At 39.9% G+C, this 14,455-nt stretch overlaps 1 protein-coding gene across 1 annotated transcript in view; it reads right to left on the bottom strand.

Moving 5' to 3' along the window:
• SUSD5 (sushi domain containing 5) overlaps positions 1-14,455 on the bottom strand; it is a 67,151-nt gene that overhangs the window by 23,255 nt on the left and 29,441 nt on the right. Inside the window, exon 4 of the mRNA XM_017892921.1 lies at positions 673-861. Coding sequence (XP_017748410.1) covers positions 673-861 — 189 coding nt within the window. The remainder of the gene's footprint in view (positions 1-672; positions 862-14,455) is intronic.

Below are 14,455 nucleotides of genomic sequence, written 5' to 3'. Positions count from 1 at the left end.
CCCTTGCAGCAGTTCCATACAGCTGTCCTGGAGTTCGTCTCCTTGCTCCCCCCCTCACCACCCCGGCCTTCCTCCCAAGATTGCTCAGGTGGATCCGAACTCATATGTGTGGTGTGGATCGATGATGCTTGGAAGTCCCATGCCCGATAAGAGTTCGAATGTCTTGCAATAACCCACAGAATAGTTCTCAGGGTCCCCACAAAGGCCATGCTCAGATACAGGAATCACCACCCTCAGAGCAGCACAGAGCTGGGCTTCCTAATATGTATTCATTATAGTCTTCCCAGCCCAGTTTACCAACTGCGGGTCATTTTCACCAGAAAAATGCTGCTTTGTACCACAGCTGATGTTCCATCTTGACCAGGTTTCCAGGGAAATACACTAGAAAGTTAACTCAAGGTCAACTGTGTACTTAGAGAAGCGGTGGGGATTTTAACTTGTTAACCCTTTGCTCCCAGCATGGAAGATGAAGAGCTCAGTTGCACATTTGAAATGCTACAGGAATCCCCAAGTGGAGATGTTGCTAGGTCCAGAGCTCAGCAGAAAAGTCTGAAAGCCTCTTTTCAAAGGCACCTTGGTGGAGAAGAGCCCACCACATGCAGCCAGCAGCCGTGGAGCTCTCTGCCAGCACTGCGTGGGTACGTGAAGGTGGCCCATCCCTGGGCTGCTTACCTTTCCCGCAGGCCTGCACCAGGCCATACCACTCCCCACAGCTGTTACATAGCAAGGTGAAGGCGGTCTCCCGGTGGCCCGTGATGTGGCCTGGGGCGCACACGTACAGCAGTTCATCCCCCATCTCCAAGCCGGTGCGGCCCTGCAGGATGGTGTGTGGGAACGAAGGCGGGTCTCCACAGGGCTTCTCTGAGGAGAAGGAATCACAGTCAGCTTTTCCAAACTGTGCGGAACTTTTTCAGCCTGTGAGAAAACAGACTTAAAACACAACTCTCCCCTGCCGCCCACCGCACCCTCAACTGTGATCACAGGGGCTGTTTCTTGGTCACCCTGGCAACTCCAAGGCCTGGCAGAATGCCTGGAATAGAAGAGGCACTCAAAAATAATTGTTGCGTGAATAAATGCGACAGAAAGTGCTACAACTTTGCATTTTTAAGCTGCCAAACAATGTTACCTTCTGATGTCTCCTTGAAAGGAGTGTCTGGAGATACATACCTAGCAGCAAGCTCCCTTTTGCCATATTTTGATAAGTGAATAGGAACTCTGACAAAGGCTAAATTTTACAGAGCACAGCAGAGGGTACCTTCCCCCCACCACCCTGCTCACAACCTCAACACCAACGGCAACAACGTTATCAGTTTGGTAAATACAAAAGTTACACACACACACATGCACACACTCACACACCCTATATATACAAATATATATATACACACACATATATAAATACATACATATTTCTGTTTTTTAAACATAAATGGGATTTATATCATATGTATTACTGAGTACCCTGCTTTAAAAAAGTTGATAAACTATTTTTTAGGTTCACATCAAAGCTGAGCAGATAGTACAGAGAGCTCCCTATACCCCCGACCCTTCCACGCACACAACTTCTCCCACTATTAGCATTCTGCACCAGCGGTCCATTTGTGACAACTGATGAAACTCCACTGATACCTCATTATCACCCAAAGTCCATAATTTACCTTGGTGTTGTACATTCTGTGGGCTTTGACAAATGCACAATGACACGTGTCCACCATTATTGTACCATACAGAATAGTTTCACTGCCCCAAAGTCCTCTGTGCTCTGCTTATTTATACCTTCCTCCTCCCTAAAGATTGCAACAGTTGATCCTTTTGCTGTCTCTATAGTTTGCCTTTTCCAGAATTCACATAGTTGGCATCATAGTATGTAGCCTTTTCAGATTGGCTTCTACAACTTAGTAATACGCAATGAAAGCTCCCCCATGTCTTCTTATGGCTTGAGAGCTCTTTCTTTTTAGCACTGAATACTATTCCATTGTCTGGAAGTATCACAGTTTATCTATTCACCTACTGAAGTACATCTTGGTTGCTTCCGAGTTTTGGCAACTATGAATAAAGCTGCTATACACATCCATTTACAGGTTTTTGTGTGAACATTAGTTTCTGGTTCATTTGGGTAAATACCAAAGAGCATGACTACTGGATTGTATGGGAAGAGTATGTTTAGTTTTGTAAGAACTGCAGCAAAATGGCTGTACCATTTTGCTTTCCTGCCAGCAATGAATGAGTGCTCCTGTTGCTCCACATCCTTGCTAGTATTTGTTGGTTTGTGTTTTGGATTGCAAATATTTTCCCAAGTCTGTGACCCATCTTATTCTCTAGACATTGTCTTTTACAGAACAGAAGTTTTAACTTGTAATGAATCCCAGCTTATCAACTATTTCTTTCATGCATCATGCCTTTAGTCTAAGAAGTCATTGCCATACCCAAGGTCATTTAGGTTTTCTCCTATGATAACTTCTAGCAGTCTTATAGTTTTGGGTTTTACATTTAGGTCTATGGTCCCTCTCAAGTTAATTTTTGTGAAGGGTGTAAGGTCTGTGTCTAGGTGATGGTTTTTGTATGTGGATGTCCAATTGTTCCAGCAGTTGTGTAAAAGAGACTATCTTTGCTTCATTATATTGCCTTTTCTCCTTAGTCAAAGATCAATCAACTGTATTTATGTGGTTCTATTTCCGGGCTTTCTACTCTGATCCCTTGATATTTCTCAGCTCTTTCACCAATAACACACTATCTTGACTGCTGTAGCTTTATAGACGTCTTCAAGCCCAACAGGTTCAGCCCTTTGACTTTGTTCTTCTCCTTCAATATTTAGTTGGTTATTCTGGATCTATTACCTCTCCACATAAACTACAGACTTTGTTTGTTAACCCGTTTATGCCAGAGGTTGCAAATTTTTTGTGTGTGAAAAATCAGACCTTGGCAACGACCTGGAGCAGTAGGATATAAATAACTCCCACAAGCTTAGCATTCCAACAATGGAACACGAGGCGTAAATGGGTTAATACCCGTAAAAGTAACTTGCTGGGATTTTTATTGGGATGTGTCAATCTATGGATCAAGTTGGGAAAAACTGACATTTCACAATCCATGAACATAGGCTATTTCTCCATTTATTTAGTTCTTCTTTGATATATTTCATCAATGTTTTACAGTTTTCTTCATCTAGATATATAGATCTTGGACATAATTTGTTAGATTTATACCTAAGAATTTCATTTTTTCTTGGGGTGCTAATATAAACGATAACATGTTTTTGGCTTTTTTGTTTTTTTGAGATAGGGTCTCACTCTGTCGCCCAGGCTAGAGTGCAGTGGTGTGATCACAGCTCTTTGTGCAGTGCAGCCTCAACCTCCTGGGTTTAAGTGATCCTCCCACCTTGGCCTCCCAAAGTCTTGGGATTATAGGCATCAGCCATTGCACCCAACTGGTAATGTGTTTTTAATTTAAAATTTCACTATTTAATTGCTGGTCCACAGGAAAGTGATTAACTTTTGTACATTAACCTTGTATCCTGCAATCCTGCTATAATTGCTTTTTTTTAAAAAAAATATACTTTAAGTTCTGGAATACATGTGCAGAACGTGCAGGTTTGTTACTATAACTCCTTATTAGTTCTAGTTTTTTTGTTGATTCTTTCAGATTTTCTATATAGACAATCATGTTATCTGCAGACAAAGACAGTTTCAGTTGTTCCTTTGCAACCTATATTTTCTTTTCTTATTTTATTGTATGAGCTAGGATTTCCAGTAAAATGCTGAAAAGCAGTGGTGAAAAGAGACATCTTGCCTTGTTTCTGATCTTAGCAAGAAAGCCTCAAATTTCTCACCCTTAATCATGATTTTAGCTGTAGTTTTTTGTTTTGTTTTGTTTTAGATGTTCTCTATTGAGTTGAAGAAGTTCCCCTCTATTCCTGGTTTGTTAGGAGTTTTATCATGAATGGGTGTTGGATTTTGTCAAATGCTTTTTCTGCATCTATCAATATAATTATGTGATTTTTCTTCCATAGCCTCTTGATGTGATGGACCATATTAATTTTGAAGACTAGCCTTGCACACCTGGGATAAATACCACTTGGTTTTGGTGTACACATCTTTGTGTACATTGTTGAATTTTATCTGCTAATATTCTGTTGAAGATATTTGCATCTATGTTCATGAGATACATTGGTCTGTAGTTTGCCTTTTTGTTTGTTTGTTGTTGAGACGGAGTCTCCTCTGTCGTCCAGGCTGGAGTGCAGTGGCGCGATCTCAACTCACTGCAAGCTCCACCTCCCGGGTTCACGCCATTTCTCTGCCTCAGCTCTCCCAAGTAGCTGGGACTACTGGCGCCTGCCATCACGCCCGGCTAGTTTTTTGTATTTTTAGTAGAGACAGGGTTGCACCGTGTTAGCCACGATGGTCTCCATCTCGTGACTTGCCTGCCTCAGCGTCCCAAAGTGCTGGGATTACAGGTGTGAGCCACCACGCCTGGCCTGGTCTGTAGTTTTTTTTGTAATGTCTTTGGTTTTGGTGTCAGGGCAATACTAGCCTCATAGAAAGGTTTAGAAAGTATTTATTTTGCTAACTTCTGGAAAAGATTGTAGAGAATTGGCATAATTTCTGCCTTAAATGTTTGGCAGAATCCACTAGTGAACCCTCTGGGCTTGGTGCTTTCTTTGGAAGGTAATTAGTTACTGATTCAGTTTATTTATTTAATAGCTATAGGCCTGTTCAGATTGTCCATTTCTTCTCCGTAATGGATGATTTACTCTAGGTTATCAGATTTGTGGGCATAGAGTTGTTCATAATACTCCTTCACTTTCCTCTTAATGTCCATAGGATCTCTAATGATGTCCCCTCTGATTTTTTTTAAAAAAGCACAACCAATTGTTTAATCAAAGTTCTATGTGACCTATGAGCCTTCAGAAATAAATACCCAAAGAACCAGGGAAAGCTGATTTTTATGTTTAGATTCAAGGAAGAATGGACAGCTGTGTAGAAATGCGATGGGACAAAAGGTGTGTGATCGAATGGTAATATACTAAGGGGGCCGGGAAACCTAGCAAGGTTTGTTTGTTGAGCTTTCTGTTGGTCTCTCTGTGTAGCATTCTTTTCTCCGAAATATAGGCAGAACTCCTCTGGAATATACGTCTTATGACCTATTGCCAAACAAGGTAGGTCAAGTTATTTCTTTCTGACTAGGTGCTACACAGAAAGGTGGGAGAAGGTTAGAATAATATTTCTAGGTTTTACAGCTTGCTTTGGGGTTTCATTTTCAATATTAGTAATTTGCATCTTCTGTCATAGTCTGGCTAGAGGCTTATCAGTTTCAAAATGGTTATGGTTTCAAAAAACCAACTTTTTGTTCCATTGATTTTATTGATTTTATGTTCGTAATTTTACTGATTTCTACTCTAATTTTTATTACAGTCATGTGCCACATAATGACATTTTGGTCAAGGAGGAACTGAATATATGAGGGTAGTCTCGTAAGATTATAATGGAGCTGAAAAATTTTTAACACCTAATGATGTAGCCATTGTAAAACCATAGAGCAATGTATTATTTATGTGTTTGTGGTGATGCTAGTGTAAACAAACCTATTGCACTGCCAACTGTATAAAAGCATAGCACATAAAATTATGTACAGTACAAAATAATAATGATACTAAATGACTATGATACTGGTTTACATATTTACTATTCTATACTTTAGTCATTATTTTAGAGTGTACTACTACTTATTTTTAAAAAGTTAACTAAAACAGCCTCAGGCAGGTCCTTCAAGAGATATTCCAGAGAAGGCATTGTTATAATAGGAGATGACAGCTCCATGTGTGTTACTGCCCCTGAAGACTTTCTACTGGGACACGATGTGAAGGTGTCAAACAGTGATGATGGTGATCCTAACCCTGTGTAAGCCTAGGCTAATGTGCATGTTTGTGTCTTAGTTTTTAACAATAAAGTTTAAAAAGTGAAAAAAAAAATTTTTTGAGACATGGTCTTGCTCTGTCACTCAGGTTGGAGTGCAGTGGCATGATCATGGCTCACTGTAACCTTGAACTCCTGGGCTCAAGTGATCCTCTTGCCCCAGTTTCCTGAGTAGCTGGGACTATAGGCACATGCAACTGTGTCCAACTAATTAAAAAAATTCTTTTTGGCCAGGCGCAGTGGCTCACACTTGTAATCCCAACACTTTGGGAGGCCAAAGCAGATGGATCACTTAAGGTCAAGAGTCAAAGACCAGCCTGGCCAACATGGTGAAACCCTAAAATAACTTTTTATACTAAAAATACAAAAAAAAATTATCCGGGCGTGGTGGTGCACGCCTGTAATCTCACTTACTCAGGAAGCTGAGGCAGGAGAATAGCTTGAACCCAGGAGGCAGAGGTTGCAATGAGCTGAGGTTGCCTCAGTGATGGAGCGAGACTTTGCCTCAAAAAAAATTTTTTCTTTTTGTAGACATGGGGTCTTACTATGTTGCCCAGGTTGTTCTTTAACTCCTGGCCTCAAGAGCTCCTCCTGCCTCAGGCCTCCCAAAGTGCTGGGGTTGCAGGCATGAGCCAGCACACCCAGCAAATAATAATAATCATAATAATCATAAATTTAAAAAATAAAATCTTATAGAATAAGGATATAAAGAAAATATGTTTGTACAATTGTACAATGTGTTTTGTTTTAAGCTCTGTTATTACAAAAAAGTCAAGTTTTAAAATTAAAATTATAAAGTAAAAAAGTTACAGTAAACTAAAGCTAATTTATTATTGATGAAAAAATATTTTCATAAATTTAGTGTAGTCTAAGTGTACAGCGTTTATAAAGTCTGCAGTAGTATACAGTAATGTCCTAGGCCTTCACATTCACTGACCATTCATTCACTGACTCACCCATGGCAACGTCCAGTGCTGCAAGCGCCATGCATGGTAAGTGCCCTATAGAGATGTATCATTTTCATCTTTTTTTTTTTTTCGCATTTGTTTGGTTTTTGTTTTGGGGGTGGGGAGATCTGAGATAAAATCTCACTCTGTTGCCCAGGCTGGAATGCAGTGACATGATCGTGGCTTACTGCAGCCCTGAACTCTTGGACTCTCAAGCAATCCTCCTGTGTAGCTGAGACCAAGAGCATATGCCACCCTGCCTAGATATTTTTTCCCCCATTGGAAAGACGGGATCTCCTTATGTTGCCCAGGCTGGTCTCAAACTCTTGGGCTCAAATGATCCTCCCCTCTTGGCTTCCCAAAGTGCTGGGATCACAGGCATGAGTTACTGTGCCTGGCTCATTTTTGTTGTTTGTTTTACCTTTTATACTATATTTTTACTGTACATTTTCTGTTTAGATACACAAATACCTACCATTGTGTTACAACTGCCTATAGTATTCAGTACAGTAACACACTGTACAGGTTTGTAGCCAAGGAACAATAGGCTGTACCATTGCCTAGGTGCATAGCAGGCTATACCGTCTAGGTTTGTGTAAGTGCACTCTATGATGTTCACACAATGACAAAATCACCTACAATGCATTTCTCAGAATGTATCCCTGCTGTTAGGCAATGAATACTGTATTTCTTTTCTTCTGTTTAATTTAGATATAACTTGCTCTTCTTTTTTGAGTTTTCTAAAGTGGAGGCTAAGATTACTGATTTTAGATTTTTCTTTTTTTCTAATATATGTATTCACTGCTATAAGTTTGCCTCTAAGCACTGCTTCTCACAACTTTTGAAAAGTATTTTCATTCTCATGTGGTTAAAAATATTTTAAAATTCTCTTGAGATATCTTCTTTGACTCACGCATTATTTAAAAATGTGTTGTCTAATCTCCAAGGACTTTGGGATTTTCCAGCTATCGTTCGGTTATTGTTTTCTACCTTAATTCCACTGTGGTCTGAGAGCAGATGTCATATTCCTACTCTTTAAAATTTGTTAATTTGTGTTTTATGGCCCAGGATGTGGTCGATTGTAGCAAATGTTCCATGTGAGCCTGAGAAGAATGTGTAATCAGCTGTTGTTGGATGAAGTGGTCTAAATATGTCAATTATATCTACTTAACTAATGGGGCTGTCAAGTTCAACTATGTGATTGCTGATCTGCCTGCCAGATCTGTCCATTTCTGACAGAAGGGTATTTAAATCTCCAACTACAACAGTGGATTCATCTATTTCTCCTTGCGGTTCTATCAGTTTTTCCTCATGTATTTTGGCATCCGTTGTTAGGCACATATACATTAAAGATGGTTATGTCTTCTTAGACTATTGCCCTTTTTACCATTACATAATTCTTCTCTTTATCCCTGATAACTTTTCTTGATCCAAAGTCTGCTCTGTCTAAAACTAGTATAGCTACTCCCACTTTATTTTGATTAGTGTTAGCATGGTCTATCTTTCTCCATCCGTTTACTTTTTTTTTTTTTTTTTTTTTTGAGAAAGAGTCTTGCTCTGTCGCCCAGGCTGGAGTGCAGTGGCGTGATCTTGGCTCACTGCAAGCTCTGCCTCCTGGGTTCACACCATTCTCCTGCCTCAGCCTCCTGAGTAGCTGGGACTACAGGTGCCCACCACCATGCTTGGCTAATTTTTTGTACTTTTTTTTTTTTTAGTAGAGACGGGATTTCACCATGTTAGCCAGAATGGTCTCGATCTCCTGACCTCGTGATCCACTTGGCCTCCCAAAGTGCTGGGATTACAGGTGTGAGCCACTGTGCCAAACCCCCTTTACTTTTTATCTGTATGTGTCTTTATACTTACAGTGGGTTTCTTATAGACAACATATAGTTGGGTCTTGTTTTTTAACACACTGTTATAATACCTGTCTTTTAATCAGTGTATCTAGACCACTGATATTTAAAGTGATCATTGATATAATTGAATAACCACTATAATTGTTATTGTTTTCTATCTGTTACCCTATTTTCTGTTTCTATTTTTGTCTTCCATGTTTTTTAAGTCTTTTATGGTTTTAATTGAGCATTATATATAATTCCATTTTCTTTCCTTTCTTAGCATATCAATTATACCTGTTTTTTTTTTTTTTAATTTTTTATCTTTTTTAGTTGTTGCCCTGGTGGTTGCAACATACATTTACAAGTCCAACTTCACTTTCAAATAACACTATACTACACTTCACAGGTAGTGCAAGTACCTTATAATAACAAAATATGCCTAATTCCTCCCACCTGTCCCCGTATCATTGGTGTCATTCAGTTCATTATTGAATTGCTGCTATTATCTCTCTGATCACTAAGAATAGAAAAAAATAAGTTTTTACTTTACCTTCACTTATTTATTCTCTGATGTTCTTCCTTTATTTACATAGGTCTGAGTTTCTGACCTATATAATTTCCCTGCTTCCTAAAGAACTTCTTTTAACATTTCTTGCAAGACAGGTCTACTGGCAACAAATTCTCTCATTTTTTGTTTGAGAAAGTCTTTATTTCTCTTTCACTTTTGAAGGACAATTTCTTAGGGCATACAATTTTAGGTTGGTGGGGTTTTCTTCCTCTTAACACTTTAAATATTTTACTACCCTTTTTTTTTTTTTTGGAGATGGAGTCTCGCTCTGTCTCCTAGGCTGGAGTACAGGGGCGTGATCTCAGCTCACTGCAACCTCCACCTCCCGGGTTCCAGCAATTCTCCGGCATCAGTCTCCTGAGTAGTTGGGACTACAGGCACGCACCACCACACCCTGGTATTTTTTTTGTATTTTTAGTAGAGATGGGGTTTCACCATGTTGGCCAGGCTGGTCTCGAACTCTTGCCCCAGGTGATCTGCCCACCTCAGCCTCCCAAAGTGCTGGGATTAAAGGCTTGAGCCACCACGCCCGGCCTTACACTCTCTCTTTCTTGCATGGTTTCAGAGGAGAAATTGCAAATAATTCTTACTTTTGCTCCTCTGTAGATAAGGTAGGTTTTTTTCTCTAGATTCTTTCAAGATTTTAAATTTATCTTTAATTGTTTTGTGTTTTTTAATGATATGCCAGAGTATAGTTTTTTGGGTATTTATCCTACTTGGTGTTCTCTGAGTTCCCTGGATATGTGGTTGGTTGTCTGATGTTAATTTGAGGAAGTTCTTAAGTCATTATGGTTTCAAATATTGCTTCTGTTCCTTTCTTCTTTCTCCTTCTGATACTTCCATTATGTGTATGTTATAATTTTTTAGTATCCCATAGTTCTTGGATATTCTATTCTCGTTTTTTGTCTTTTATTTCTCTTTGTTTTTCAGTTTTTAGAAGTTTCTATTGCCATATCTTCAACCAGAGATTATCTCCTCAGCTGTGTCCAGTCTACTGATGAGCCCATCAAAGGAATTCTTCATTTCTGTTATAGTGCTCTTGATTTCTCATATTTCTTTTTGATTCTTTCTTAGAATTGCCACCTCTCTGTTTCTATTACCCATCTGTTCTTGTATGTCATCCAATTCTCCCATTAATGCCCTGAGCATAGTCACCGTAGCATTTTTAAATTTCTGGTCTGATAAATTCAACATCCTTGCCATATCTGAGTCTAGTTCTGATGCTTGTTTTCAGTCTCTTCAAACTGTATCTTTTGTCTTTTAGAATGCCTTGTAATTTTTGTTGAAAAGTGGACATGACGTTCTGAGCAAAAGCAACTATGGTAAACAGGCCTCTGGGAATGTGGTGGGAAGGTGTGGAGGGGAGAGGAAGTGTTCTAGAGTCCTGTGACTAGGTCTCGGTCTTTTGTGAGCCTGTGCCCCAGGACTGTGAACTTCATCAGTGCTTCTCATTTTTTTCCCTCCCATCTAGGTGAGAGAGGATGGCTACAGGGAGCTGGAGTTGGGAATTTCCCTCCCCGCAGTAGGTTAGGCTCTGAAAAAATATTTCGTTCCTGACCACAGGCCTTGTTAAGAACAGAATATTCTGGGGTATTTCAAAATGGTTATTTTTCCTCTCTCTTTGTTGAAAGTACGAGATTTTTCTCTCATATTTTCTGTAAGGACCTGATAGAGCTCCTGGAGGTAAAACTTTCAAAAGCATGGGAGCTCCTTGATGACTGGGTCCCCTGGAGTTTTAACTCACAAACTTGTCCACCCTGAGCTTCCAGCAATTCATCAATTACAGTTTAGGTTTTCCTACCCTGGCATTGGTTTCTTCCGATTGTTCTGCTTAGGTAACGTGTGATTATCTGTTTTCACCTGTGTCTCCAATTCTAGGGACAGCAGTTTGCCCTGTGACCTCACTTTGCTGATGGATCTAAGAAGAGCTGTGGATGTGTCAGTTGTTTAGTTTTTTACTTATTATGATGGAGCAGTAACTTCTAAGCTCCTGACATGCTGGGCCAGAAACCAGAAGTCTTTTCTTTTTTTTTTTTAATATTACACTTCTTTCCATGTTAATACTATAATCTACTTCAATCTTTGGTAGCACACATTATTTAATCATTAGACAGATATTTACATTGATTCCAATTTTTCACGATTATAAACAATGCTTCAATGAACAGTCTCACATGCACATTTTTGTACCTATCTTATTTCTTTAGAATAAACCTCTAGAAGTGGAACTGCTGCATCAAGGTAATGTCACAATTTAAAAAAAAATTCAAATTCAAATTTCCTCTTCTAATTTTACAGATTGTTTTCCTTTAGTCCGTATGCAGTCAAGTTACCTAAGAAGCATATTGCTTAAAAGAAGATAGACTGAGAAATGCTGAAAATAAAAAAATACGACTTGTGCTTTAAGCCACCCTGACTGGCCTCACAGCTTGTAGTTTGGTAGCACTTTCTTTTTTTTTTGAGACGGAGTCTCATTCTGTCGCCAGGCTGGATGGAGTGCAGTGGCATGATCTTTGCTCACTGTAACCTCCGCCTCCTGGGTTCAAGCGATTCTCCTGCCACCATGCCCAGCTAATTTTTGTATTTTTAGTAGAGGCGGGGTTTCACCATGTTGGCCAGGATGGTCTTGATCTCTTGACCTCGTGATCTGTCCGCCTCGGCTTCCCAAAGTCCTGGGATTACAGGTATGACCCACCGCACCCCGTCAGCACTTTCTTAAAGACACTTATTGCTATACATATCCTTTCAAATGAGAGAGATTTTGAATGAAGAAGTGTGTGGCTGTACTTCAGGAAGACAGCACAGAGTGACACATTTTGACCAAAACTACCTTGGCTCTCTGAGTCAAGGAGCCTAGGAGATCAAGTGCTTATTTCACCTATATGGCCAGTCAGGACAGGCAGTCATCTGAAACCCTTGCCACAAATTCAGATGTACCCTCCGCAGGGTGAGTAGGGGAGAATCATGTAGGTGAAGAATGAACCAAAGTCATCCACCTCAGTTATGTCAGGCTGGACCACCTTCCAGCTGGTATCTCAAAGGCAAAAGGCTTGGACTTTCCACCTTCCTCAGCTGCCCGTGACTCACGCTGGATGCCCCACTGTTTTCTTACCAGGATCTACTGGAAGGCTTTTCAGCAAACACTATGAAAGGACTGATTAATACTTTCAGTCTCACATAAATCTATCTAAGGAACACAGGGAAACTGTTTTGGAAGTAGAGAAGGAGGGACTTCAGGCTAAACTCAGATCCCACCAGACTCATGAGATCTTCTCCTTCATAATTAATTTTCAAAACGATACAGGCTAGAATGTGGCTCAGGAAAACCGCAATAATGCTGCTGAGAGTCTAGGTACATATACCATATGTTTCTGGATTTCCTGCAAACATTCAAGACAGGAAACACACTTCTGAGCTGGTGTGATTCGGAAGCTCCAGCACAACAGTGCTATGCGTTAACACAACAAAGTGCATGCCAGAAACACCACTCATATCCAGGTGCAACTTGAATTAGTTCCTTTCACTAATCTTCCCATCTTGAACCTCACAAGGGAGCTATGGAAAACAGCTGGCTATATACCTGGATCCTCTTCTCTCTACGGAAACTTACATTTCGTAAGTGTACTAACAGTCTTAACATTGCTTCTCGATTATTCTGTAGATAGAAATTGTGGTTTGTGAACACAGATTTAAGACCTGGGTTTCAACCATTTCAACATCAAGAGATACATCTATTATTTTTCTTTCCAGGAAAAGAAGATTTTATACCAGATTTCGTCTATCAAACAAATGTTTATTCATAAGCACATTTATTTCACTCATTTTTCAATTTAAAAGGGCACATTTGCCTGCCAGTCAGAGCTTCTGATAACCAGTGTTTCCACAGAGTTTAGAACTCGTATGAAAGTTGACGCTTTTATTCTGAGAAATTGTTGACTTTCATCTTGACCTTTGAAATTTTAAAGAAGAGCCTGCAAAACTCAATTATTACTTTGCAAGCCAAAAATGTAAAAATTCTGAAACAAATGCTTGATCTTTCCTTCTTCCTTTTGGTGTTACCTAAGCTATGTGTCTTTAAGGCCCCCTGCTAGCTCCCTCCCACCCACTCCACAACACACAACCAGCATTGTCCTACCCAAGAATAGTTAGTTCTTACATTCCTCTACATCAGAGGTTCTCAAACATGAACATGTATCAGAATCACCTGGAAGGTTTGTAAAAATACATCTGGACTTCGTTTTGAGTTTCTGACTGCAGCTGAGGCCCCAAAATTTGTATTTCTTGAAAGTTCCTAGGTAATGTTGAGACTGCTGGTACAAGGACCACCCTTGGAGAACTGCTGCTCTAGATCAAAAACCTATCCTCAAAAACAGGCAAAACCTACATATGGTGATAAGAATCAGAATAGAGATGGGCCTCTGGCTCTGCTGGAGTATGGAGGGGCAGAAGATTATTGGAAAAGGGCTCCAGGGAACTTTCTGAGGTGAAGGAAATGTTCTATATCATGATTGGGTGTTGATTACACAGGTGTATACATTTGTCAAAGCTTGTCAGCTTTAGATCTGTGCATTTTGCTGATGTAAATTATACCTTAATGAACTGAGTTAATTTAAAAAATACCTCCCCTTAGAAAAATCTGTAATTTATTCAGCATGAGGTATAAGTGGTTGAAAATTATTCACAACCTCTCCCAAGGGATACTTCATAACTTAAGATAGTGATTTCCAACTTGTAGGGATTCTACCAGGGAAGCAATATAGTATTTGCAAGATGTAGGCAAGTTCATATGCAAATAAACCCTGTGTCAATCAATCAATAACTCTAAATCAATTACTAACACATGGAAATCTACATGATACTACTCCTTGAGTTTCTCCTCCTAAAAACTTATTGAAAAAATCTTCTAGCCAGCTGGGCGCTGTGGCTCACACCTGTAATCTCAGCACTTTGGGAGGCTGAGGTGGGTGGATCACGAGGTCAGGAGTTCAAGACCAGCCTGACCAATATGGTGAAACCCAGTCTCTACTAAAAAAACAAAAATTAGGCAGATGTGGCAGCACATGCCTGTAGTCCCAGCTACTCAGGGACTGAGGTAGGAGAATCACTTGAACCGGGGAGGCGGAGGTTGCAGTGAGCTGAAATCATGCTACTGCACTCTAGCCTGGGTGACAGAGCGAGACTCCTTCTCAA

Source organism: Rhinopithecus bieti, unplaced genomic scaffold (genome assembly GCF_001698545.2).
Source record: "Rhinopithecus bieti isolate Rb0 unplaced genomic scaffold, ASM169854v2 scaffold_22039, whole genome shotgun sequence".
Classification (NCBI taxonomy): Eukaryota; Metazoa; Chordata; class Mammalia; order Primates; family Cercopithecidae; genus Rhinopithecus; species Rhinopithecus bieti.
The sequence above is the reverse complement of the archived record's forward strand: the minus strand, read 5'-3'. Positions and strand labels throughout refer to the sequence as shown.